This window comes from Nyctibius grandis, chromosome Z, assembly GCF_013368605.1.
Source record: "Nyctibius grandis isolate bNycGra1 chromosome Z, bNycGra1.pri, whole genome shotgun sequence".
NCBI classification, from domain to species: Eukaryota; Metazoa; Chordata; class Aves; order Nyctibiiformes; family Nyctibiidae; genus Nyctibius; species Nyctibius grandis.
The window spans coordinates 22,236,875-22,262,743 of record NC_090695.1 but is presented as its reverse complement, the minus strand read 5'-3'; the positions used below and the strand labels follow the sequence as shown (position 1 = coordinate 22,262,743).

General features: G+C 41.4%; 1 protein-coding gene across 1 annotated transcript in view; it reads left to right on the top strand.

Annotated features, from left to right (window-relative positions):
- The first annotated feature begins 57 nt into the window (after positions 1-57).
- The window catches only part of TRIM23 (tripartite motif containing 23), a 31,495-nt gene continuing 5,683 nt past the window's right edge, over positions 58-25,869 (top strand). The window contains exons 1-7 of the mRNA XM_068422208.1: positions 58-165; positions 989-1,151; positions 15,166-15,287; positions 16,175-16,453; positions 17,818-18,000; positions 18,544-18,759; positions 19,841-19,975. Of these exons, the coding sequence (XP_068278309.1) occupies positions 58-165; positions 989-1,151; positions 15,166-15,287; positions 16,175-16,453; positions 17,818-18,000; positions 18,544-18,759; positions 19,841-19,975 (1,206 nt within the window). The remainder of the gene's footprint in view (positions 166-988; positions 1,152-15,165; positions 15,288-16,174; positions 16,454-17,817; positions 18,001-18,543; positions 18,760-19,840; positions 19,976-25,869) is intronic.

The window sequence follows — 25,869 nt, the reverse complement described above, 5'->3', positions numbered from 1 at the left end:
GGCTCCCGGCTCCCGTCTCTTTCCTGCCGGTGGCCGCTCTGCTCCGCCCTCCCCAAGATGGCGGCCCTAGGTGTAAACAAGGTCGGGGCTGGTGCCGGCCTGGACGGCTGCCGGGGGTCCGGTGGCAGCGGCAGCGGCCGCGGCCCGGCGGGCGCCGCAGTGAAGGTGAGACGGGCTGCTCGGCCCTTCGCGCCGTCCGGCTCGGCCGGCTCCTGCGGGCAGGGCGGGCTGTGGCGGCCGGGATTGCGCTGTCGCTGCCCCAGCTGGGGGAAGGGGGTAGCGCGGGAGCGAGGCGTCTCCGGGACAGGAGGCGTCCCCTGAGGCGGCGGGGCTGGGCTCAGCTCGGGCCGGGCCAGGGGGCCGCTTCGGAGGCCCTGTCACCGCCCTGTCCGCGCAGAGCCGCGCTGCCGTGGGGTGCCTGGGAGCGGGCAGCGAGGCGGGAGGGCTCTGACCTCCTTTCTAAATGACCATCAGTTTTGCTTTTTGTTAGTGGTTTAAGATGTTCCGGTCCCCTGCTGTTTGTTCCTGCTACTTCGATGCTGTGTTTGTAGCTTCATGAATGGCTAACTTGGTATGACTGACCTTTTCATGTGCATCAGCTATGAATGGAAGCTTTCCCCACCGGCTGATAGTCTACTTTGCCAGGGTCTTGCCCTCTGTTTCCTTTTCCCTCGAGGACATTTCTGCTTACTTGATTGTGCTGCTTGACCAGTGGGCTTTTCTTGTGTCAGTGCATTAAATGAAGTGGGCAAGAACTAGTGGTGATAAGGTGGGATGTTGAAGAGTTAATATGTTCTGTTCATGTGTATTGATTTATTTATTAAATATAATTCCTATGATCATTATTTGTGTGTACAAAGCAAAATTAATGACTCGGCCTATGTGCTGTTATTGCAGTAACTTCTGTAAAATAAACATATGGTTTACTGCATGAAGTTTTGCTTTTTTGTCAGCTCAAAAAGAAATATGGTCTCTTTTTAAATTATAGGTTCTTGAGTGCGGAGTCTGTGAAGATGTATTTTCTTTGCAAGGTGACAAAGTTCCCCGACTGCTTTTGTGTGGCCATACTGTCTGCCATGACTGTCTTACCCGGCTTCCCCTTCATGGCAGAGCAGTTCGTTGTCCTTTTGATCGACAAGTTACTGAACTAGGTAAGAAAATGTAAATCTAAAGTTCCTAAAACCTGTCCGCCAAGAATATCTAGAAGATAATGCTAGATATAGATTCTTAATGCTCCACTTAACGATAACATTGCCAAGTAATGGATGTGCAGTGTTCCTTTTCATTCAGAGATGCTCATAGCACTGTTAAACACCGGTAAAGTAGATATCTTAGGAAAAGAAAGTCAAGATTTTATCTTCTTGAACTTGGGCTTGCAAGCTTTATACCTTAAAGTCTTTTTGTACACCTATATTTACTAAGGGACTACTCTATTTTAAATTAGTGTCTCAGGGTTCCAGTATTAGTTTCTTCTTGTCCTAAACACTGAATAAACCATGCAATTAAATAGGTAGTTTCTTTGACAGACAGATTTGTCTGGATTCATGATGAAGTGATATAGAGGGAAGTATCAGTGATAGCAAACCTGTTTTTTAAAATGTGAAGTAATTCTATATATGTAATGACCGATAGTGGCAGACTATCAACAGGAATTCCCCTACTGTAGGAGTGTCTGCAGACAGTATTTGAAAGGATAAGATACAGCTTTTATCCAACAGTGGAAGTTTATTTTAGGCAAAAGATGACACATGCTTATAATTCCTTCATCATAGGAATTGCCTATTCAACATAGGGTTACAGAGAGGATGAGTTATCAGAAGAATTTGTGCTGAGAAGAACTTGTTAATTGTCACGGTTTAAAGCTGGGCCGGCTATTAATAGAACTGGCTCCAGCAGTTTTCAATAGCACAGGGGGAAAAAAGCTGTTGGAAGGAGGAGAATCCTCAGAGAAGGAGATCTGAAAGATTTAAACATAACGAAATGTTTAAATATCAAATTAGCTCGAGTAAGTATTTACCTTGCAGTAAGAGAATCTGCTAGATTGTAGACCAAACTGAGAGGAATATTAAGGCACTCTGTGGGATGCTTTCATGGAGATAGGAGTCAGGAAAAGAAATATCAGACTTCTATGAAAGAGGAGTTTGTTTTCAGAGGGGAGGGAGGTGGTAAGTATGAGCGTCATGAATGATTGCCAGTCTAGAAGATGTGGTTAAAAAAGTCATGATTTGTTTTACTTGTCTATGACTGTACAGCTGCACCAGATATTTTCAAGTGTGCTTTTAAGGGGGAGAATGTTAAGAGCACAAGACTCAGTCCTACTGTTGTGAAACATTTCTGTCCAAGGCCACTGCTTGTGTCTTGTAAAGTAAAAGTAGCATTTTTATTATGATAGGGAACTTGTCACTTCTTAGTTTTTATTGTGTATTTTTTTCCCAGGCATCTGAGAGTATACTATCATACTTTTTGTGGATTTCAGGTTTTTTCATCTTGCATAATACTGAGGAGCTTCTGATGAAACAGTGAAGTGTTATTAAACTTGTGAGGTTCATACAAATAGGAAGAGGGAAGAAAAGCTTCAGCTTTTGTGTCTGGGATAGTAGACTTGCATCCTACCGGCTAGTACTAGAAAGAAGGATGATATGCTCTGACCAGGAGTTGCTCAAAAAGATGATAGGTAGGAAATTTTAGCAAAACAGCTTGAAAGTCATACTTCTGTGAATAAGAATGTTCTGCCTGGTGATTTGGGGCAGAAGAGGGTCATAACCTCTTTTAGTTTTACCAGGTCCATAAGAACTGTCCCAAGAATTATTACTGCTTCCAGCATATAGCAATGGCATGTTTTGTGGAGTGCAGCTTGTCATGGCCCCTCTTTGAGGTGTCTGTGTGTTTGTTGCCTTGCTCTAATCACGTAGTAGTTACTGCTGTTGGTTAAATCTGCTGTGCTTGTAGTTCTGTTTCCTTCTGAGAGCTCAGCAGTGGAGCTGGGAGGGAGACATGGTGACTTTAGATCCAGGGAACTTCTCATCCTTCCCTCCCCTCCATTTGAAGGCATGTGAGAAAGCAAGCTCCATTTTCACCCATTTCTGCAACTGCCATTCTGCCGTTTAATGAAGTAGTCTCAGGAAGCTGTTTAGTATCTAAATCTAGATTATAGGATCACTGCCAAGAAAAGTTCTATTGAAAGAAAAGCTGTTTAATCAGGGCATAAAGCTACCTGTATTGAATAAAGCTCCTTAATCAGTAACTGTGGATTTTACAGATGCTTTTAGTTGGTTATTTAACCTATACAGTTCAGCAGATAGACTTGCTTGTTTTTCTTTGCTCTTATTACTAAATCACTTAATCCTGTATTTGTCCAAGTTTTCCGGAGGAATCTTGGGAACTTTTTGAAAGAAATACTCAGGGATCTACATATGTATAGATATAGCTGTATTTTCTCCCTTCTGAAGTGGACACTTTGTTTAAATTTACTGACTTTTCTCTTCTATATATGTATAACTGTATGGGAAGGCAGGGTTAGAAGTACTTTGTCAATCAGAATTTCTGGAAATGTGGAGCCTGCAAGTGAAAATTGACAACACATTGTTTACATGCTTATCAAAATGTTCTAATAGTTCATAAAATCTTGGTATGAGAGAAAATATTTAGTAATAAACCAGTAGGACTAAAAGTTGGCCAAACCATGTTATTTTGCAGAGTAAACTAAACATAGATTTGGGGGGTTTTTTGAGAGTTGTTTAATGAAGTTGCCTGTGATTAATTTTCTAGTGGAGAATTTTGAATGAGTATGTACATGTTGAAGGTATGTGAGCTGTCTTGTGGTCATCTTCAGCTGGATTAACATTCTTTAACCAAAAAGATGTAATGGAAAAGCTTTTTCAATTTTCAAAATTTTGAAGCCATATATTTTGGAAATTATGTTGACTCAGGCAATACATTTAGGGAAAAATCTTTAAAATGGTCTTTGTAGAAGAGACTCCTCTTAAAGCCTTTTCCTTAAAGTATCTTGATTTGGGAGGAGAGGTGAATCATTTCTTGCGAACTGCTTTCTCTCTTTTTCCTGCATTGGATTAGTGGGTTGTTTATTTGTTTGGTTTTTTTTAAGTACACGGACCAGGGAACTGTTGGGAAGGATGTGCTCATGTAACAGCTTTGAAAGCTCTGGTTTCTGACTTAAGCTGAGCAGCTCTGCTGAGGAAGCCTTTAACAGTTTATGGCTCAGGTGAATGCTCCCTGCCATCATTGCACTACAGGGCTGAAACTATTTTCTATCATTAGAACTTGTTGCACTGATGTATGTAGGTGTTGGCAGCCTTCATAGAATCCATCCCGTTGGTATTGTTTACATTTATATATTCTTTTGCTAGTGTTTGAGTGCTAAGATAAAACTTCAAAACATTGTGCAGGAAATCTGGCTATAATATAACATTCTCTTGGCTTTGTTCAGACATTTAGACAAAAGTTGTTCCTTTATTCATTGCATTATTTATAATCCTTTTGCAGACAAGCTTCATGCTTTTGAAAATGACATTTGTATTGTTGGGTGGAGTCAGTCTTAATATCTTCACTCTGTCATTATCTCATTCCTGGCTGACACACTTCCTGCTATTCATGTCGTCTTCTTTTGAGACAAGACAGTCAGATTGTGTAGTGGTTTTGTAATGGGCACAAACATCCCTTGTAGGCACAAGGATGAGATCACTAGATTCTTTTACACTTGTGACCAAAGCAGAATTTGAGGTAAAGTCCAAGAGACTAAATAGATGTATTTATACAACTCATCTTTTAGTGTTTTTAAATATAAAAAAATTGGCATCACAGAGATGTGGTGGGACGGGTCCTATGACTGGAGCATTGGAATGGAAGGATACAGGCTCTTTAGGAAGGACAGGCAGGGGAAACGAGGAGGGGGTGTCGCCCTCTATGTCAATGACCAGTTTGAGTGCGTGAAGCTCTTCTGGGGATGGAGGAGGAGCCAACAGAGAGCTTATAGGTCAGGATTAAAGGGAGGGCAGGGACTGGAGACATTATAGTGGGCATCTGCTACAGGCCACCTGACCAGGAAAACCAAGCGGATGAGGCCCTCTATAGACAGATAGGTGTAGCCTCACATTCACAGGCCCTGGTCCTCATGGAGGACTTCAACCACCCCAGTATCTGTTGGAAGGACAACACAGCAGGGCACAAGCAATCCAGGAGGTTACTGGAAGGCACTGATGATAACTTCCTTCTCCTGGTGATATAGGAGCCGATGAGGAGAAGTGCCATGCTGGACCTTGTTCTCACCAACAAGGAGGGGCTGGTGGGGGATGTGAAGCTCAAGGGCAGCCTTGGCAGCAGCAACCATGAAATGGTGGAGTTCAAGATCCTCAGGGCAGTGAGGAGGGTGCACAGCAAGCTCACTCCCCTGGATTTCAGAAGAGCAGACTTTGGCCTCTTCAGGGACCTGCTTGGTAAGATACCTTGGAATAAAGCCTTAGTGGGAAGAGAGGCCCAAGAAAGCTGGCTAATATTCAAGGATCACCTCCTCCAGGCTCAGAAGTGATGTATCCCAATCAAGAGGAAGTGAGGCAAGTGTTTACCAGGAGACCTGCATAGATGAACAAGGCTCCTGGACAAACTCAGACACAAAAAGAAAGCCTACAGAGGGTGCAAGCAAGGGCAGGTAGCATGGAAGGAATACAGACAAATTGTCCAAGCAGCCAGGGACCAGGTTAGGAAAGCTAAAGCCTTGACAGAATAAAATCTGGCCAGGGACATCAAGGGCAACAAGAAATGCTTCTATAGGTACGTCAGTGATAGAAGCAAGACTAGGGAAAATGTGGGTCCTCTCCAGAAGGAAACAGGAGACCTGGTTACCCAGGATATGGAGAAGCCTGAGGTACTCAACGACTTTTTTGCCTTGGTCTTCGCCGGGAAGTGCTCAAGTCACACCACCCAAGTCGCAGAAAGGCAGAGGCAGGGACTGGAAGGATGAAGAACTGTTCACTATAGGAGAAGATCAGGTTCAAGACCATCTAAGGAACCTGAAGGTGCACAAGTCCACGGGACCTGATGAGGTGCATCTGCAGGTCCTGAGGGAACTGGCGGATGAAGTTGCTAAGCCTCTGTCCATCATTTTTGAGAAGTTGTGGCAGTCTGGTGAACTTCCCACTGACTGGAAAAGAGGAAACATAACCCGCATTTTTAAAAAGGCACAAAAGGAAGACCTGGGGAACTACAGGCCACTACAGGCCAGTCAGTCTCACCTCTTTGCCTGGCAAGATCATGGAGCAGATCTTCTTGGAAACTGTGCTAAAGCACATGAAAAATAAGAAGGTGATTGGTGACAGCCAATATGGCTTCACTAAGGGCAAATCGTGCCTGACAAATTTGTTAGCTTTCTATGATGGGGCTACAGCACTGGTGGATAAGGGAAGAGTGACTGATGTCATCTACCTGGACTTGTTCAAAGCATTTGACACTGTCCCGCATGATGTCCGTGTCTCTAAATTGGAGACACATGAACTTGACGGATGGCCCCACTCGGTGGATAAGGAATTGACTGGATGGTCACACTGAAAGACTTGCGGTCAACAGCTTGATGTCTAAGAGGAGACCAGTGGCATTCCTCAGGGGTCGGTATTGGCACCAGTGTTGTTTAACATTTTGTCAGCGACATGGACAGTGGGATTGAGTGCACCCTCAGCAAGTTTGCCAACAACACCAAGCTCTGTGGTGCGGTTGACACACTGGAAGGAAGGGATGCCATCCAGAGGGACCTTGACAGGCTTGAGAGCTGGGTCCATGCGAACCACGTGAAGTTCAACAAGGCCAAGGCCAAGCACAAATACAGGCTGAGTGGAGAATGGATTGAGAGGACCCCTGAAGAGAAGGACTTGGGGGTGATGCTTGATGAGAAGCTCAACATGAGCCGGCAATGTGCGCTTGTAGCCCAGAAGGCCAACCATATCCTGGGCTGCATCAAAAGCAGCATGGCCAGCAGGTTGAGGGAGAGGATTCTGCCCCTCTACTCTGCTCTCTTGAGACCTCACATGGAGTACTGCGTCCAGCTCTGGGGCCCCCAACATAAGAAGGACATGGAGACGTTGGAGCAAGTCCAGAGGAGGGCCACGAAGATGATCAGAGGGCTGGAGCACCTCTCCTATGAAGACAGTCTGAGAGAGTTGGGGCTCTTCAGCCTGGAGAAGAGAAGGGTCCGGGGAGACCTTATAGCAGCCTTCCAGTACCTGAAGGGGGCCTACAGGAAAGCGGGACAGGGGCTTTTTACAAGGACATGTAGCGACAGGATGAGGGGTAATGGTTTTAAACTGAAAGAGAGTAGATTTAGATTAGATATTAGGAAGAAATTCTTTAGTGTGAGGGTGGTACAACACTGGAACAGGTTGCCCAGAGAACCTGTGGATGCCCCCTCCCTGTCAGTGTTCAAGGCCGGGTTGGATGGGGCCTTAAGCAACCTGGTGTAGAGGAAAGGTGTCCCTGCCTGTGGCAGGGGGGTTGGAACTGGATGATCTTTAAGGTCCCTTCCAACCCAAACCATTCTATGGTTCTATGAAAATGTGTATGTTGGGTACATAGTAATTTTATAGTAGGTTTAGTGTAAAAAGAAGCAAAGTGGCTTTTTCTCAAATACATAAACTTTGTCATAGATACCAGTGAAATGAGACATGACTTGCTGTATGATAATGCATATTTTATAGGGTGCTTACTGATTCTAAATTCTGTTTTAGTAGATTAATGGTTGATATGTAAACCTTGCCTGTTTTTCTGTCTGTGTCCCAGATGGCCAGTGCACTGACAATGTATAACATGTATTCTCAAATGTCAGGTTATATAATAAAAAGTTAAGAAAGAATGTAAAAACAATGTAACATTGTTTCTCCTTACAGCTTTAAGTTATGAACTAGAAAATTATCACAGAATAGCTACAGATGTATCTTTTCTGATGGTTTCCTTGGTTACGTTTTAGTAAATCAGTTCTGCATTGACTTCTCTGGCTTGGCTTTCTTTTGATGTTAGACATGGAACAGAACTCACATGATTAAAATCAGTTACAACAGTGTAAACTGAGGAGAGTACTTCTTTGTTTTTTTAATAAACATATTAAAACCTGTGAAATAAAATATTTTTGCAAGAAATGTTATAATGATTGAACAGCTTCTTCCTCTCAGCCTTCTCCAGTGTTTGCTTAAAGGCTAAGACAATGTTTGCTTAAAGGATAATTTGCTGTAATATATTTCATAAGTAGGTTTATCCTTTTGGTGCATGTACATCCATATATACTCTGCTACTAATGGCTATCTGGGTTAGTGGCTAATCTGGGGATACGAGGTCCACATTAGTATCAGCAGTCATTATATTGGTGTGTTGTTAATGTGAGTATTTTATATACTGTACTAACTGAAGGTTGTGCACAGTCAGTTTGCAATGGGATGGTGCTGTTCTAAACACTGTAGAAGAGAACCATCTAGCTAGTTCTGTGTGCTTTGCTTTCTGGGAGTTAGTGTCTAGAAATCTGTCCAGATACAGTGTTGGGAAATCCCGACTCTGTTTACAAACTGGTTTGACATAATGTACATTCTAAAAGTGATATTGCGCTCTGTATTTCTTCAACTTGTAGTAAGAGGTGACTCTTCCTTGCTCTGTATTATGAAAAACACTGTGATCCTGCTAGGAGTGCTAGAGCTAAAACATAACTAAGCTCTCAAGTCAGAATATATCAAGGCAGATGACTGTGCTGGTGCTAACTGTAATTGTGGAGGACCAGAACATAACTTCTGTAAACTCCTTCAAGATCTGTGGCAAACAAAAGTTAAAATACTTCTTTTTTTTGGTTGCAGTTTATTTTGTGGAGTGCACTGAGCTTACATTGAGTGTTGGTAATGCTATCTGTACCAGAGAAGGCTTTCACTGTGGAACTGGTAACTGCAGAGAGCACCAATATGCCCTTGCTTTATACGTAACTTCAAAGTTACTAACCAGTACCTTGATATGCCCATTTCCAGAAACAGCAGATTTGCTAAAATTAATGGTCTTTTACTGGTAAGCATATTTTAAAAACAGCTAGTCAGTGTTGTTTTGTACCAGTTGAGGGTGTTGGAGGAGAGAATAGCTTATATATGCTCCTATTTATAGCTATAGGAAAACAGTATTCATCCATGTCTGTTCTCTGAACTCTGCTTTTCTTCTGTGAGGCACATAACTCCTATTTTGAGTTTGCCCACTGAGAATATTATGGTCGATGGTTTAAACTGTGGGGAAAAATGCTTAGGAAAGAAAGTTTCATGTAGCAAAACTGGAAGCTACACAAAACAGTAAGGTATATGGTGTGTGGATATGTTGGTTCCTGCTCACAACCCTCTTCAGAGGTACCACAGCATTGTTGCCCTCTCTTTGGCTGGATGTGGCATGCACCTCATGAAATTACTTGTTCTGCTCCCCTTGATGGGAAAACGGTTGGCATGTGAGCATACCAGTCTTCCACATAACTGTGCCTAGCTGTGTAATGCAGCTCTGCTCTTTGAAACAGTACTGCAGGAAAAATGTTGTCAGCTAGTAAAAGCACTTGCATGTATTTCAGACAAGTTTTGAAGGCTTAAGGTTGAAAGCCATTCTCATTTTTTTTGTTTCGTAGCTCTTGAAGTAAGAGAATGTTGTGGTTTAACCTCAGTGGGCAGCTCAGCCCCACACAGCCACTCGCTCACTCCCCCACAGTGGTACAGGGGAGAGAATCAGAAGGGCAAAAGTGGGTCGAGATAAAGACGGTTTAATGGGTAAAACAAAAGCTGTGCACACAAGCAAAGCAAAACAAGGAATTCATTCACTACTTCCTACTGGCAGGCGGGTGTTCAGCCATCTCCAGGAAAGCAGGGCTCCATCACCCATGGTGGTTACTTAGGAAGACGGACGCCATAACTCTGAACATCCTGGCCTTAGTCCTTCTTTCCCCAGCCTTATATGCTGAGCAAGATGCCATATGGTATGGAATATCCTTTGGTCAGTTGGGGTCAGCTGTCCCAGCTGTGTCCCCTCCCAGCTTCTTGTGCACCCCAGCCTCCTTGCTGGCAGGGTAACGTGAGAAACAGAAAAAGGCCTTGAGGCTGTGTAAGCACTGCTCAGCAATAGCTAATATACAGGTGTGTTATCATCACTGTTTCGGTCACAAGTCCAAAACATAGCCCCATACCAGCTACTATGAAGAAAGTTAACTCAATCCCAGCCAAAACCAGTACAGAGAACAATTCTTAAAAAGCTGAAGCTGAAGACAGGAGAACTTGCAGATCAGTTTGGTTTTTTGGGTTTTTTTTGCTTTTGTGTACGCTTCCTTACAAACAATCTAGTAACATATCTAGTTGATAAAAGCATTGCCTTTTATGCAGTGACTATATTTGAACAATGTTTATGTAATTCTACAACGAGCCTTCACAGCAGTGTGTACTCTCTGTGTGCTGCAAATCCAGACTCCTGTGGGAGCTGAAGATCCATATTCTTAGAACCATGAAAACGCTGATTATTCTCTGGCTATGTGTACCAAGCTGAGGAGCAGTGAAGCATGAGTATTTAGGATGGGCGCTTCATTTTGCTGGTTCTCGTAACTGCCTTCTACTCATAGTAGTTGGTGTCTGTCTGTTCATTTGGAACTGCACTTTCACTCTAATGATACATCAAAATCTATGGAGTATTTGGTAAGTGTCAGTACTGAAGAAGGAAGACTTAATGTCTGTATAGGATCAGTGGGATGACATCTGAATTCCGGAAGGGTGCAGAGGGCATATGCCTACCAGATCACTACAAGGCAGCATAATTTAGGAGTTACAAAATGACACTCAGGAGAACCAGATAACCCAAGCAGCCTGGACTTTCTCTTTGGGAAAATGTGTGGGATACAGTTTCTGTGAGTTCATGCCAGATGCAGACTTCTGTCAGACACCAGATATGTGGACTGAAAATGTCAAGTGTTTTTAGGCAGCATCTGGAACTAACCTCAGGTTCCGGTTGCTGTTCTGCAAGTCTTTGCATCTGGATTATGAGAGGCAGCCCAACTTTTTTCCAGATCTGGCATTGTTTTCTAAAATTGTATTTTCCAGATCATGCTTGAAGCAAAGCATAAATTTGAATAAAGCAGTTACTTGAATTTAATAATGAACTGTAGTATGTATTATTTTTTTTCACAGTGAATAGCAGAAGTTCACAAAAAGTTTGGCTCTTAGATGGGTATGTTTGCATGAAGCACAAAACAAATATTTGAATTACAAAAGCAGCATGCATATGCAGTTCTGTCCAGAGAGTGGTGTCCCACACTCTAAAAAATAACTGCAGCAACCTTTTTTTATCTTACAAACACAGTTCAAAAGTTCTATCATAAAACAGATGAGTCAATTTCAGGTCTCACAGATTCTGTTTAAATACAAGGTGGCATTTCCAGGCACCTTCTTAGCTACATAAATATACATCTGTCACTACCCTGGGCACTACCAATAATGTTGTGCCCTCTATCATTCTACTCAAATCTAGCAACTCCTTCCTATTTATTTTCCTGAAGTTAGTAGCTTCTGCACACTTATGTAAACATCTGACAAAGAGATAGGGGCAACATTACGTGACAAAACTAATGTCCACATCTTGCCGTCCTTTCAGTGCACCGAAGAAGCGCTCTGTTAGTGTTCAGCAGTAATGTTGGATATAATTAAGTAATTTCTTGAACTTGTCTTTTTTCTCAGATATCTTGTTTCAAGAGCTGGTAAAAATAATGTTACAAGATCATAGGCATTCATGGATTAACTCTGTGATACTTGTTAGGAAAACAGGATGTTTGGAGATTTTAATGAGGATTGGTTTATCTATTGTGTTCTACTGACTTTGGTGAACTGATTGTAATAAAATCCCTGTGACAACAGCAGAAGAGCTCATCATAGCAGTGAGGCTGGAGGAAGAGCACATGCATTTATTTACTTGTTCCTTCCAAATTAGCAATTAATAGCAAGTAATTACACCCTCTACCTGGATTGGCATGTTCTGATACTATGTATGAACAGCCTTGTTAGTGTCAATTAGGAGTTAAACTGATTCTAAACAGTGCAGTAATAAGGGTTTTGTTTGGGCAGTAAACAATTTCAAAAGTTGGTCTGCCCCTGACTTTGAAGAAGAAAAGGAAGAAAACCCAAACCTACACACAGAAGTGACACTCATTCTGGAAATTCATAGTGAATTCAATGCTAAGCTGCATTAAAAACACCTCGCTATTCTCAGATTGTCCACCTGTAATTGGTCGTTCCTGATTTCCAAAAGTATATAGTTGTGATTCAGCAATGGTAGTGAGGCTATTGCAGTTAATCAAATATAACTTTCTAGATGTGGTATATTGAGGAGAACGTCAGATTCTGTGTAGTCAGTTCTTGAAAATGGCCAGCACCCCATTTGAGGAATGTCTGATAGCATACTACTAAAATCTGTTTTTTTTTCTTTTATATATAACAACTCCACTGAAAGGAAGTTGCTAGGTGCTTTCTGTATTAGATGTAAAACACTTTTTAAGAACCATCTCTTAAGAGCACAGGAGCAGGCAATTCTGAAGTGTCAGAAGTCAAGCAGGCGGGGCAGAAGGCTGGCTTGGCTGTGCAGGGATCTTCTTGTAGAACTTAGGTGTAAAAGAAAGGTGTATGAACATTGGAAGCAAGGACAGGTGACGCAGGAGGACTACAGAGATCCTGTTTGCCACTGTAGGGAGAGAATTCATGTGGCCAAAGCTTGCTTAGAGTTCAAGCTGGCCAGCACTGTGAAGGACAACAAAAAGGGCTTTTTAAAATACGTTAGCAGCAAAAGGAGATCAGAGATAACACTGGTCTGTTGCTTGATGTGGTTGGTCACCTCACAAATAAGGATGTAGACAAAGCGGAGACATTTCATTGTGGGGTAGTCCTGGTTATATGTACGAATTGGAGGACGAGAGGCTGGAGAGCAGCCCTGCAGAAAGAGATCTGGAGGTTTGGATTGATGGCAAGTTGAACACGAATGAACAGTGTGCCCTGTCAGCCAAAAGGGCCAGCTGTGTCCTGGGGGACATCAAGCACAGCACAGACGGCTGGTCGAGGGAGGTGATTGTCCCACTCTACACTGCACTGGTGTGGCCCCACCTTGAGCAGTGTGTGCAGTTTTGGGCACCTCAGTATAAGAAGGACATCAGACTATTCAAGTGTGTCCAGAGAAGAGTGACCAAGATGGTGAAAGGTATTGAGGGCAAGACTTCAGAGGAGTGGCTGAGGTCACTTGGTTTGCTCAGCTTGGAGGAGAGAAGGCTGAGGGGTGACCTCATGGCAGCCTACAACTTCCTCACAGGGGGGCAGTGGAGGGGGGAGGTGCTGATCTCCTCTCTCCGGTGACCAGGGATAGGACACAAGGAAATGGTATGAAGCTGTGTCAGGGGAAGTTCAGATCGGCCATTAGGAAAAGGCTCTTCACTTAGAGGGTAGTCGGTCACTGGAACAGGCTCCCCAGGGAAGTGGTTGCATCACCAAGCCTGTCAGAGTTCAAGGAGCATCTAGACGATGCTCTTAGTCATATGGTTTAGTTTTAGGTAGTCGTGTGAGAAGCAGAGAGTTGGACTCTATGATCCTTATGGGATTCTATGATTCTAATTCTCTCATTTGAGAAGAGAATGAGAGAAGAGAATGGGCCAGTCAACTGGAGGGCTGCTTTGCAGAAAAGGACATGGAGGTCCTGGTTTACCTGGTGTCCTGTTGCTCCAAAGGAGGCTAATGGTATCCTGGGCTACATTAGGAGGACTGTTGCGAGCAAGTCCAGGGTGGTGATCCTTTCCCTGTCCGCTGGTGAGGCCACACCTGGAGTACTGTGTCCAGTTTTGGGCTCCCCAGTACATGGGAGATGTGGAGCTACTGGAGCAAAAGGCCAGTAAGATAATGAAGGGACTGGAGCATCTCTCATATGAGGAAAGGCTGAGAGATATTATACAAATATATGAAGGGAGGGTGTAAAAAAGACAGAGCCAGGCTTTTTTTCAGTGTGTCTAGTGACAGAATTAGAGGCAAGGTGCATGAACTGAAACACAGGAAGTTCTGTCTGCACATAAGGAAACAATTTTGACTGTGAGGATAACCAAGCTCTGGCACAGGTTGCCCAGAGAGGTGGTGAAATCTCCCTCCTTGGAGATCTTCAGAAACTGCCTGGGCATGGATCTGGGCAACCAGCTCTAGGTGAACCCTGCTTGAGCAGGAGGACTGGGCAAGGTGATGTCCAGAGGTCCCTTCCAACTTCAACCATTCTGTGATTCTGTAATGACTAAAAAGTAACAATCCAGTGCTGAAAGATGATGCTCCATCTCTTGTGGCACTTTTACCTTGCAACAGAGAAAATATCTTTACATTTGTGACAATGATGCTGAAAAAAGGCAAGGGATGATACTTTCTTGGAGAAGCAATCACTAGGATTCTGATATGCTACATGGCCTGTGCAGGTAGCATTTAGCAGCAGTCATTGGGATGCAGTTCTGGTTTTCCTTCTCATCATGTTGCTTCATGTTAACCTCTACAAATGAGAATGATACAGGAGCAGACATGGACTTCTGCTTTGCTCTAGAGGGTATGAGATGTCTTCTTTTTTGTTGTATCAAGTAGTGTTGTATGTGTGGCTTTATGAATATTGTTTTAACTCTTATTCAGGTTTTTACTGGACTGAGATCTGCAATAGGTGTTGTATATTGTGATTAAGGGACTATGAGGTTTGTCAGTGTGAATTCTTCACAGCTTCTGTTAGTACAGTAGAAGTGTTCACTGTATCTAGTTATGCAAAATATTAATTTTTATGATACACATTAGAGTTTGTGTGTTCCTTGTAGTCTTTAGTTGTTAGCTATTGCAGGTTATTTTACAAGTGTTTTTACTGAGTTTTTGTAAATTTTTTATAATCTTGGCATCTTTTAAGTAGGGAAAATCTGTATAAACATTAAAAGTTCCATGACGGAAGGGAGGAATAGGATGGAAAGGTAGCATAAGCTCACATAGAAAAAGTGGTAGTTATATCTCATTGTAGTTAATGTGCTCTTAGTATTTGTCAGAATCTCAACTGTGGTTTGTGGAACTTCTCATGATGGTATCTGCTTGAGGTTTTTCTTCGTCTCCTCCCCTTCATTTAACTCTTCCTCAAAAATAGGAGATTCTGGTGTCTGGGGCTTGAAAAAGAATTTTGCTTTGTTGGAACTCTTGGAACGGTTGCAGAATGGACCTGCTGGGCAGTGTGGGACGGCAGAAGAAGCCATTGATCTATCTGGAGAGGTACTGAGTTTTAAAAAAAGCAAAAAGTTTGTTACATTCACTTTAAAGGTATCTCTAGATAGAAAAAAAAATTAAAGTAATTTCTTTGCCAAATATAATTTCACTACTAATGCTGCTGTTTTCTTTCAGTATCTAGTATTAAGGCTTCAATTAATTGCTTCATAATTAAATGCTAATCTGTACTGACTAAAGCAGAAAATAAAAAGCTATTGCCAAGCATGCATACTCTTTTCCCCTTTTTAGGCTTTTAAGATTTTTAGAAAAGATTAGTCATTTGGATATTTTAGTTATAGTGATTTCAGGACAGTTTTCTAAAACTTGTTAGAAACTGTTCCTAAAGACTTCAGCTCTCCTTCTTGAGTGCCTTTTATAGTCATTTGATATCACTACATCATGTGATAGTTCTTCATTATCAAAACTAGCTGCTTTAATCATTTCAGTACTAACAACTAGTATGCAAAAAGTATCATGCAGTGCCATTCTAGGAACAGATAACTGTCCGAAGTGCCTATTTGTCCATTGGTGGTTTGTCTGTCTGTAACTTTGGTAATTCTTTGTTCTGTAATGACTGCTTTGGAGGAAATGTCTGGAGGCTGAATTATTTTACCCTCCAAACCTTTACAACTTCCACAGAAGTTTGGATTTATAAAATCACTGAACACCTCTAGAATAATTTATTGGAGTTGACTGTAAAGGAAACTGACTTTAATTTTTAAAAAAATTATTGAGAACTTAAAATCAAGTTTTCAAAGTATGTATTAGTGCATAACGTTTAAAGAAAGTCTGTTTTCAGGCTTATATTGGTGGCAGGTCTTCTGATTTTCCTGAGTTATTGGGGTTAAATGTTAACAACTACAGTTTTCTCTTTTTTTTTTTTTTTTTGTTAGAGTATCATTCGTTGCGATGAAGATGAAGCCCACATTGCATCTGTATATTGCACTGTTTGTGCCACTCACCTGTGCGCAGACTGTTCCCAGCTTACTCATTCTACAAAGACACTAGCGAAACACAGGCGTGTTCCTCTTGCTGATAAGCCTCATGAGAAGACCATGTGCTCCCAACACCAAGTGCATGCTATTGAGTTTGTTTGTTTAGAAGAGGGCTGTCAGGCGAGTCCTCTTATGTGTTGTGTCTGCAAAGAATACGGGAAGCATCAAGGTCATAAGGTACTGCTAATAATCTGTTTCTAGTCATGCCATGGGGTGGCTTGCATAATTATTTATCCAATTGAAGTACAGAATTACAAAATATTATCAAGAAAGGAGGGTAGTTTCTTGATATGTCTTTATAGAAGTAACTTCATACTGTTCTTTTGTTTTCCTTTCATTTCAGATAACTGCCATGTAAAATTACAAGAAAACCCCCCATTATTTCTAAGACCACAATAAGTTATTGGTATATTAAGATGGACAGTCCCTTTATCTGATGCTTTTCTGAACTTCTCACAGCATTGAGTCACCAGCTCTGAAAGTTGTTTTAATCATGCGAACACTAGGTTCACTCAATCTGGTGCAGTCTAACTGCCATTCTTTTTTTATAATTGATTATGGTAAACAGGCAGATTTGTGTGTTTACTTATGTAATTGCTAGATGCCTGTCTTGGTCTCAGCATAATCTGTAACTCCTGCTTGCATTTTAAATTGAAAGATAGTTTTAAATTCTTACTTGCTTTTCATATATATGTATATATATACACATATCACACAGAATCACAGAATCACAGAATGTTAGGGATTGGAAGGGACCTCGAAAGATCATCTAGTCCAATCCCTCTGCCGGAGCAGGATTGCCTAGACCATATCACACAGGGACGCGTCCAGGCGGGTTTTGAATGTCTCCAGAGAAGGAGACTCCACAACCTCTCTGGGCAGCCTGTTTCAGTGTTCGGTCACCCTCACCGTAAAGAAGTTTTTCCTCATATTTATGTGGAACCTCCTGTGTTCCAGCTTGCACCCATTGCCCCTTGTCCTGTCAAGGGATGTCACTGAGAAGAGCCTGGCTCCATCCTCATGACACTTGCCCTTTACATATTTATAAACATTAATGAGGTCACCCCTCAGTCTCCTCTTCTCTAAGCTAGAGAGACCCAGCTCCCTCAGCCTCTCCTCATAAGGGAGATGTTCCACTCCCTTAATCATCTTCGTGGCTCTGCGCTGGACTCTCTCTAGCAGTTCCCTGTCCTTCTTGAACTGAGGGGCCCAGAACTAGACACAATACTCCAGATGCAGCCTCACCAGGGCAGAGTAGAGGGGGAGGGGAACCTCTCTTGACCTGCTAACCACACCCCTTCTAATACACCCCAGGATGCCATTGGCCTTCTTGGCCACAAGGGCACACTGCTGGCTCATGGTCATCCTGTTGTCCACTAGGACCCCCAGGTCCCTTTCCCCTATGCTGGTCTCCAACAGGTCTGTCCCCAACTTGTACACATATACATACATGCATATATATTAAATATGTAGTAAAATAGAAAAGATTATTAAGGAAGATATTTATGATTGATCTTTGATATGTTGCTTTTAATTAATAGCATTCTGTCTTGGAACCAGAAGCAAACCAGATTCGTGCATCCATTTTAGACATGGCCCACTGTATAAGAACTTTCACAGAAGAAATCTCAGATTATTCGAGAAAATTAGTTGGAATTGTTCAGCATATAGAAGGAGGAGAACAAATAGTCGAAGATGGAGTTGGAATGGCCCATACTGAACATGTATGCTTTTTTTTTTTCTTCCCACATGCACAGAATATTTGCTTTTTGTAATAACCAAGATAAGGAATTTCTTTGAAAATTATACGTAGGCTTTATAAGACAAGACCTTAAGTTCTTATCTCTACCAAGTCAGTATTGGGGCTTAAGACAGTGGATAGAGGGGAACTTGTAGACTGTTACAATGTTTTTAAGCTATATGAAAATAGGGAGGCAATAGGGAAAGCTGTATAACTGCTAGTACAGTATTGAAGTACTGTGACAGATTGCATCTGTTCTTAGGTGCTGTGATACTACTGAGGCTTTTTTTCCCTGGTCATTTTTAGTAAGGTGTGTATACATACAAATAAGCTACTAGATTATTGGAGTGTTCTTGGAGGATCTTGGTCTTAGGGCTGATAAGACTTTCTGTGTAACTGGGACTTGAACTGTGATGTAGTAAAGCAGATGTGAAAATAAGTTAGAGACTGGAATAAAATGAAAAATGTACTTCTGGAATCAACTGGTGTCCTTAATCCTCTGGATCTCCTGACTGCAACACTGTAGGTACCAGGGACTGCAGAGAACGCTCGCTCGTGTGTCCGAGCCTATTTTTCTGATCTTCATGAAACCCTTTGTCGTCAGGAGGAAATGGCTCTTAGTGTTGTTGATGCTCACGTGAGAGAGAAATTGATTTGGCTTAGGCAACAGCAAGAAGACATGACCATCCTCTTGTCACAGGTTTCAACAGCTTGCCTTCATTGTGAAAAGACTTTACAACAGGTAGGTTGGCAAGTGGGCTGTAACATATGGCAAGATACATGGAACTGCTAGTTAAGTTTAGGCTACAAATGGAAAGGTTAGATGGTACTCTACATTTTTATTTCCTTTACAATGTTAAAACAATGATGATATAACATGAAACTGAAGTATTCATTACAAGGGGATATTAGATAAGGATAAGGAGTACTAAAGCATCAAGTCCTCCAGTTGCTGGAAATCCTGTGGCATGATTCTCTTGTCTGGAGTAATTTCTGAGTTTTTGTGAGATTAGTGGGAAGAAGAGGTGAAACTGAAGCAAAAAAGCTACAAGATTTATGAGAAGGATTTTACAGTTGCAATTACCAGTATAGGTGTTTGAAGACAGTTGTCATACAAGGCTGGTAGGAAAAACGTTTTAGGACTAAATAACTTTCAGTAGCACTTGTAATACAGGTAATTCAACATATTAAATCTGTGAATAAAGTGCCTATATGAGAGTATCTGGTTTGTCCGTTATTCACTTAATTTAGAGACAGCAAGAAGTACGTAGTGTATGTAGCGAACAGTAAACTGAGTGTGAGAAATTACTTCATTAATGTGTAATTTTTACTTTTTTTTTTGATTTGTTTAGAGCTAGTGTCAGGTTGCTTAGTCAGATGTACTTTTAACTATGCAAATGTTCCCATTGTTAATGGGTGGATATTAATCTTTCTTGTGTTAACTGTGTTGCTGTATGGTGCAAAGTGGCTGCTTTATTCCAGCTCCTGGAATGATACATGAATGATGTAAATACTCTTTATATACTACATTACTGTCTCTTATAATTTGTATTCTTATTCCTACAGGACTAAGAGAGGTCAACAAAAAAAGTTTTTTAAAACTGCAGAACTATTTAGTATCTATTAGTATTAAGGAAGAATGACAAGGCCTTCACATTTATATTGCAAGTTTAAATAAATCTGTTTTGTAAATGTGAGTTTCTTTAACTAGAGTATTTCTATTTAAAATGCTTTATTTCCAGTCATCATATTTACATTGTGTTTGGCTATCTTAAGTAAGTTACTAAAGGAAAGGCATGCTTTTGTTTTCTTTGTCTATTTAGGATGACTGCAGAGTTGTGTTGGCCAAACAGGAAATTACAAGATTGCTAGAGACATTACAGAAACAGCAGCAGCAGTTTACAGAACTTGCAGATCACGTACAGCTGGATGCTAGCATACCTGTCACTTTTACAAAGGTATTCTTATTCATGAGATCATGAAAGTACAGCTATCCACTTTATGAAGTCCCAAATGTAATTTAAAAGAAAGCAGGAATAATACATGTTCATTATGATGCAGTATTTGTTGCAGCAAATTTAGGCAGTTCAGTATCAGTTAAAGCCAGTGTCTTATCATATGATGAGTGCCATCTGGTATTCGAGCAACAAAACCACTGTGCTGTTATAATTAGTGTCAGAAACATTTGTTTGACATTGACTACATCAGTAGCTTTGTTTGAACATTAGTTGATTTCTTTTAAATATGTAAAATAGTATTTGTGTATTCTAGAAGCACCTTTCTTTGGAAACATCCCTGATTTGTTGTACATGCAACTCAGACCAGGAATCTATCCTTTGTTTTTCCATGTATTTTTTGCTTTTTTCATGAACACAGCGTAACTTCTGCAGAGTTATTATGATTTCCTGAAAATTGCACACCTATTTTTAATGCAATAATGCTATTATAACTTTTAGTTCATAATATTAAAAATAATGTATTTCTTCCAATTGGTTAAATGATAATTTGTCTTATAGTTGCTTTGTATTCACTGATAGTTTAGACACAGTTCATCTTCTAAGTAGTTTTTTTAAATTGCTTTAATATAATTTCAATACCACCTATTTATTGAAAGAGATTAAATTATTTGGAGTTTGATAATGGTGATACTTTTCACGTAGGAGAGTAAATAAGTTCGAAACTCTAAAGAACAAGAAGTACTTTGATACATGGTTTTTTTTTGGTTCTGAATGGCTGAAAGAGGAATAGGATCTATTGTTGCTGAGATGAAACTGAGGATTTAACTGTTGCTGTTGAAGCTTTTACTATAAGGAAATGGATACTTCCATGGGGATTCTGTCCCAGTCCTTGTTGATGTTAGAAATTCAATTTCTTCTAAGTAATTAATTTTGTTACTTCAGTATGTTTGAATTTCCATGTAATAACTGCTTTGTCAGATCAATAAATGCAACGTTTTGACTTCTGCCCTTCCCTTCCCTATTCATCAGAGACCAGAGTTAGTAGGGTCAGGGAGACCTCTTCTGCAAACCTCTGTTGTTGCATGAATGAAGCAGCATTCACATTTTACAGATGATGAATTGCATTCTGTGTATTCAGAGTTGATTGATGCTGCCATCTCACAGGTCTGAGTCAAGCATTTTGGATGTCTGGTTTTACCTTTAGGAGCTGTTAATCTGACTCAGAAAATGTTGATTGCAAATTTCTGAGCATTTGGTGAGAGAATGGTTGCAGCCAGCTAAGCTGCAATAGGAGATCTGAAATAGATGTCGGCTTGGGGGACCCGGGAGTCTTCCAGTGTCTCTACAGCTCAGCTTTTTTCAGAAAGACATGGGGCTTCTAATGGTATTTTTATGAAATCTTCTGAAGCTTAGATTCTGAATTTCAAAGGTGACAAAGCAAATGTCATTTTTCACAAAAACAGCAGCAGCCATGAAAAAGTAAGGTGAAAATAATTACTTCAGTCTCTTACTTTTTATTTCTTCACTTCTGACAAAGTTTAAAGCTCTCTTTCTACACAAGGTTTTTTTAGAATTCTGTCGTGCTGATGGCCACTGTTGTGACTTGTAGTGAGGCTTGTATCTGAAAGGTCTGTGCCTGGCAACAGATTTCAGACAGAAATATAATCTTCAGATCAAAAACTGTAAACTGTTATTATATCACTGAAAAGGTCTTTCTCAGGAACTCTCATGCGTTGAAGGCTGCATCCATTATAAAATTAAAAAAGCATTTCAAACAGTACCAGATCAGAGGAACATTCCATATGCAGTGGAGGTTGTGGAGGTTTAAGGAGGAGAGGAAGAAATCCTTTTCACTATTGAAAGTGAGTAGGTTTTATCCACATTTTTTGTTTCACTGATGACACAAAAGACATGAATAGTGCTGTTTCCTTCTCCTAAACCATCAAGGGAAATGCCACATATAAAGCTCTGGAGGAAGGATTTGGAGAATTCCAGGACAAGATGCTGAAAATCTTTCAAGAAATATGTTAGTATGTAATAATTTTTTCCTAAATGTTGTTAATGTGTTGTTTCAAATGGATCCTTCTTTACATACGTATTTATGACACCTTTGACCGAATAAGGTTGAGATGTCTTCATGTATTCCTCATCTGGGATTGTGATCCTTATTTGAAGAGAAATTGCTGTTTTGTCCTAGTCAAATGAGAGCAGTGGCTGTGGAGTGTTATATACAGGAATAGCAATCAGTCATCCTAAATATTTGTGTGCACATACCTGGGAGAGGGAAAATGATTAAGAAAACAGTACCTGAGACAGTAAAGAGCACTTACCTAACAATATTGAAGCAAGTGTGGGAAACTGCTAATCCTTACCAACACCAAGATTACCCAAGAAGACAGTAATCTATCCAAGGGAAAGCACTTAACACTGTCTTTAAGTAAACCTATATACAGCTTTGTCACATCAACAAATTTCTTAACAAAGACAAAATACAAGAACAGAAACCAAGAGATCACAGTTGTTGTGTGGGTTTTTCTTCTGCACTTTCTGTACTGAGATTTAAGAAAACACCAAGTTTTACTTGAACAGAAGTCACAGGTTACCTGCTTTTAAGTATGCTATCAAGTTATGCTCCTGCTAGAAATACAGACACGAAGGGGTTTTACTGGCCAGATTTTTTTAAATAACATTTTTGATTAAAGCTGCTGATATAGTTGATGCAGAAACATTTTTTTCGTCTGTCAATTTCTAGCTCTGATCATCAATAGTAAATTATTTCTGACTTGTATTACAGATGGTATACATTGTTTTCTGAGTAGGAACTTTTCTTGCAAGGTTCTTCCTGAAGTGACAGAACTACTCACACAAGAAGTGGAAATTTGGCGTCTGTCACAGATTGCATTTTGATTCCTTCTGAGAGAGTACAAACATACTGAGAACAACCTGTTTTCACTCTAAGCCTTGCAGAAAGCAAACTGCAACAGGATGGCTAAATTTGACAGAATCATTCAGCTCCTCCATTTCCTTGATGCATTAAGTTACACAGGCCAGCACTGTCTCTGCCCTCTAGCCATGGGAGCTGTAGAGGTGACTGGTGCTTCTGGTGGAGCCCTGAGAGATGGCCAGGCCACCTCACTCTCAGCAAGCTCTGACGGTAGCCAGGGTGCTGCCTCGAGCAAGAAACCTATAAACTTATCAGCTCTGTCCAGAGCTGCCTCTTTTCCTTCCTCCTTCCTTTCAGGCACAGAGAAGAACTGGGGAGATTCATCCCCAGAAATTTTAGACAAAATCAGAACCAGGGCTTGAGTGTGAAAAGGGTGCTGGAGGCATGGCATGTTTTAGACTCTTCAGTGATTTTGCATACTTCTTTGTGTTCTTTCTCTTTGCCTGCACCTTTCCTGCTGACAGCCTTGTCAAGAATCTGCCCACAGGTTTTCCTTCTCCAGGAGATAACCCTTTCTGATGACATGCTGTGTTGCAACGTTGCCACTGAATTTGGCAAATTCAGCTCTGAATCAAAAAATCTAGAACTTAGAAGAAATTTATTAAAAAGCAAATAAGTTGCTATGTTTTATTTTCCAAATCTCAAATATTCAGTTAGTCCTTTTGTTTTGGAGGATCCGCCTTGTGTAGTATCAAAGCTGTAGCGCTGAAACTACTCAGCTTGTACAAGTTTATTTCACAGATTCAAATAAAGTCATTTCTTCACAACAAATAGTTAGCCTGTGGATTTCTATGCCAAGGATCTTCTGGGCCCTAAATGCCTGTGGTTTCAAGAAGCAAAGAGACTGACTCATAGAAGAATAATACATCAAGATCTGTTAGCTGCAGAAACCACACTGTTGGCTCAATAAGTCCATGAGCTGCAAGCTGTTAGACACAGGGAGGGTATTAAGGGGAGTTATCACTCTGTGCTTTCCCTGTTCCTTACTTTCACTTGTATCCATCTTTAGCTAGTTTCAGACAACATGGTAGATCAGATGGACCTTTGATCTGACTCTTACAATTGTGATGTTGCTGACTTTTGCATTGTGGTATTTACCTCACTTTTTTTTTTAAATTTCTTTTTTAGAAAGCAGTAACTTGAGGTGTTTTTACTCTCTCTGGAGATTGCAATAGTGTAAGGTCATTGAATTAATCTGTATTGATTATTCTGGCAGTATGCTACTTCATCTGTGACAGAGGGGAGAATGGAGTTGCATGTCATGATAACATATCCAGCTATATAATGGATCCTCTCTTTCTCTCTCTCTCTTTCTCTCTCTTTCTCTCTCTCTCTCTCCCCCTCCCTCCCTCCCTCCCTTTCCCTCTCTCCCTCTCCCCACCCCCCATCACATGATGTTGATGTTTGTATATCCGGTCACACTGGTGCATGTTGATCTCATACGATAGAATCATAGAATGGTTTGGGTTGGAAGGGACCTTAAAGATCATTCAGTTCCAACCCCGCTGCCACAGGCAGGGACACCTTTCACTAGACAAGGCTGCTCAAAGCCTCATCCAACCTGGCCTTAAACACTGCCAGGGAGGGGGCATCCACAAGTTCTCTAGGCAACCTGTTCCAGTGTCTCACCACCCTCACACTAAAGAATTTCTTCCCAATATCTAATCTAAATCTACCCTCTGTCAGTTTAAAACCATTCCCCCTCGTCCTGTCACTACTTGTCCTTGTAAAAAGCCCCTGTCCCGCTTTCCTGTAGGCCCCCTTCAGGTACTGGAAGGCTGCTATAAGGTCTCCCCAGACCCTTCTCTTCTCCAGGCTGAAGAGCCCCAACTCTCTCAGACTGTCTTCATAGGAGAGGTGCTCCAGCCCTCTGATCATCTTCATGGCCCTCCTCTGGACTCGCTCCAATATCTCCATGTCCTTCTTATGTTGGGGGCCCCAGAGCTGGACACAGTACTCCATGTGAGGTCTCATAAGAGCCGAGTAGAGGGGCAGAATCACTTCCCTCGACCTGCTGGCCACGCTTCTTTTGATGCGGCCCAGGATATGGTTGGCCTTCTGGGCTGCAAGCACGCACTGCCGGCTCATGTTGAGCTTCTCGTCAAGCATCACCCCCAAGTCCTTCTCTTCAGGGCTGCTCTCAATCCCTTCTCTGCCCAGCCTGTATTTGTGCTTGGGATTGCCCCGACCCACATGCAGGACCTTGCACTTGGCCTTATCGAACTTCATGTGGTTTGCACAGGCCCAGCTCTCCAGCCTGTCAAGGTCCCTCTGGATGGCATCCCTTCCCTCCAGCGTGTCGACCGCACCACAGAGCTTGGTGTCATCGGCAAACTTGCTGAGGGTGCACTACCAGGAGAGGATGTAGCATTTTTGCACTCAGTAAATAGAATTTCTAATGCAAGAAGAAATAAAAAGCTGTGTGGGGTAGACACAGGTTTTTGTGCACTGCTTGCCCAGCACAGTTCTGTCCAGATTTTGCAAGAAAACAAATGTATTGCCCCATAGTTCTGGTGATCTCATCAAGGTAGCATTTCTAAGTACTTCAAAATATGTTTCAGGGATACATAGTAATCTTAGCCTGTGTTGCTTATTTTACAATTTACAGTTTGCTGCTTTGTATTAGTAATACAACTCGATCACATTGTTAGCATCAGCTCGTTCAATACTCATCGTAGCTTGGTCTAAGCTACAAATATGAAGTTGGTTCTCTTTCCTTGCTTCCAAGCAAGACTTGGGAGTTTTTTCGTTTGTTTTTCTTTACTATTTCAGATTACTACTTCATGCTAATAGTGTTGCTGTTGTAATGTGGTAAAGGATTGGAAGTGGCCTGAGATGAAGAGGCACAGCTATGAAGCCTCCAGCAAGTAAATAGTTCTGCAATTGGGGGCATTAATAACGTGACAAAACATAGTGGAAAAGCTACAAAACCATGGAGAGTTCTCTGCTC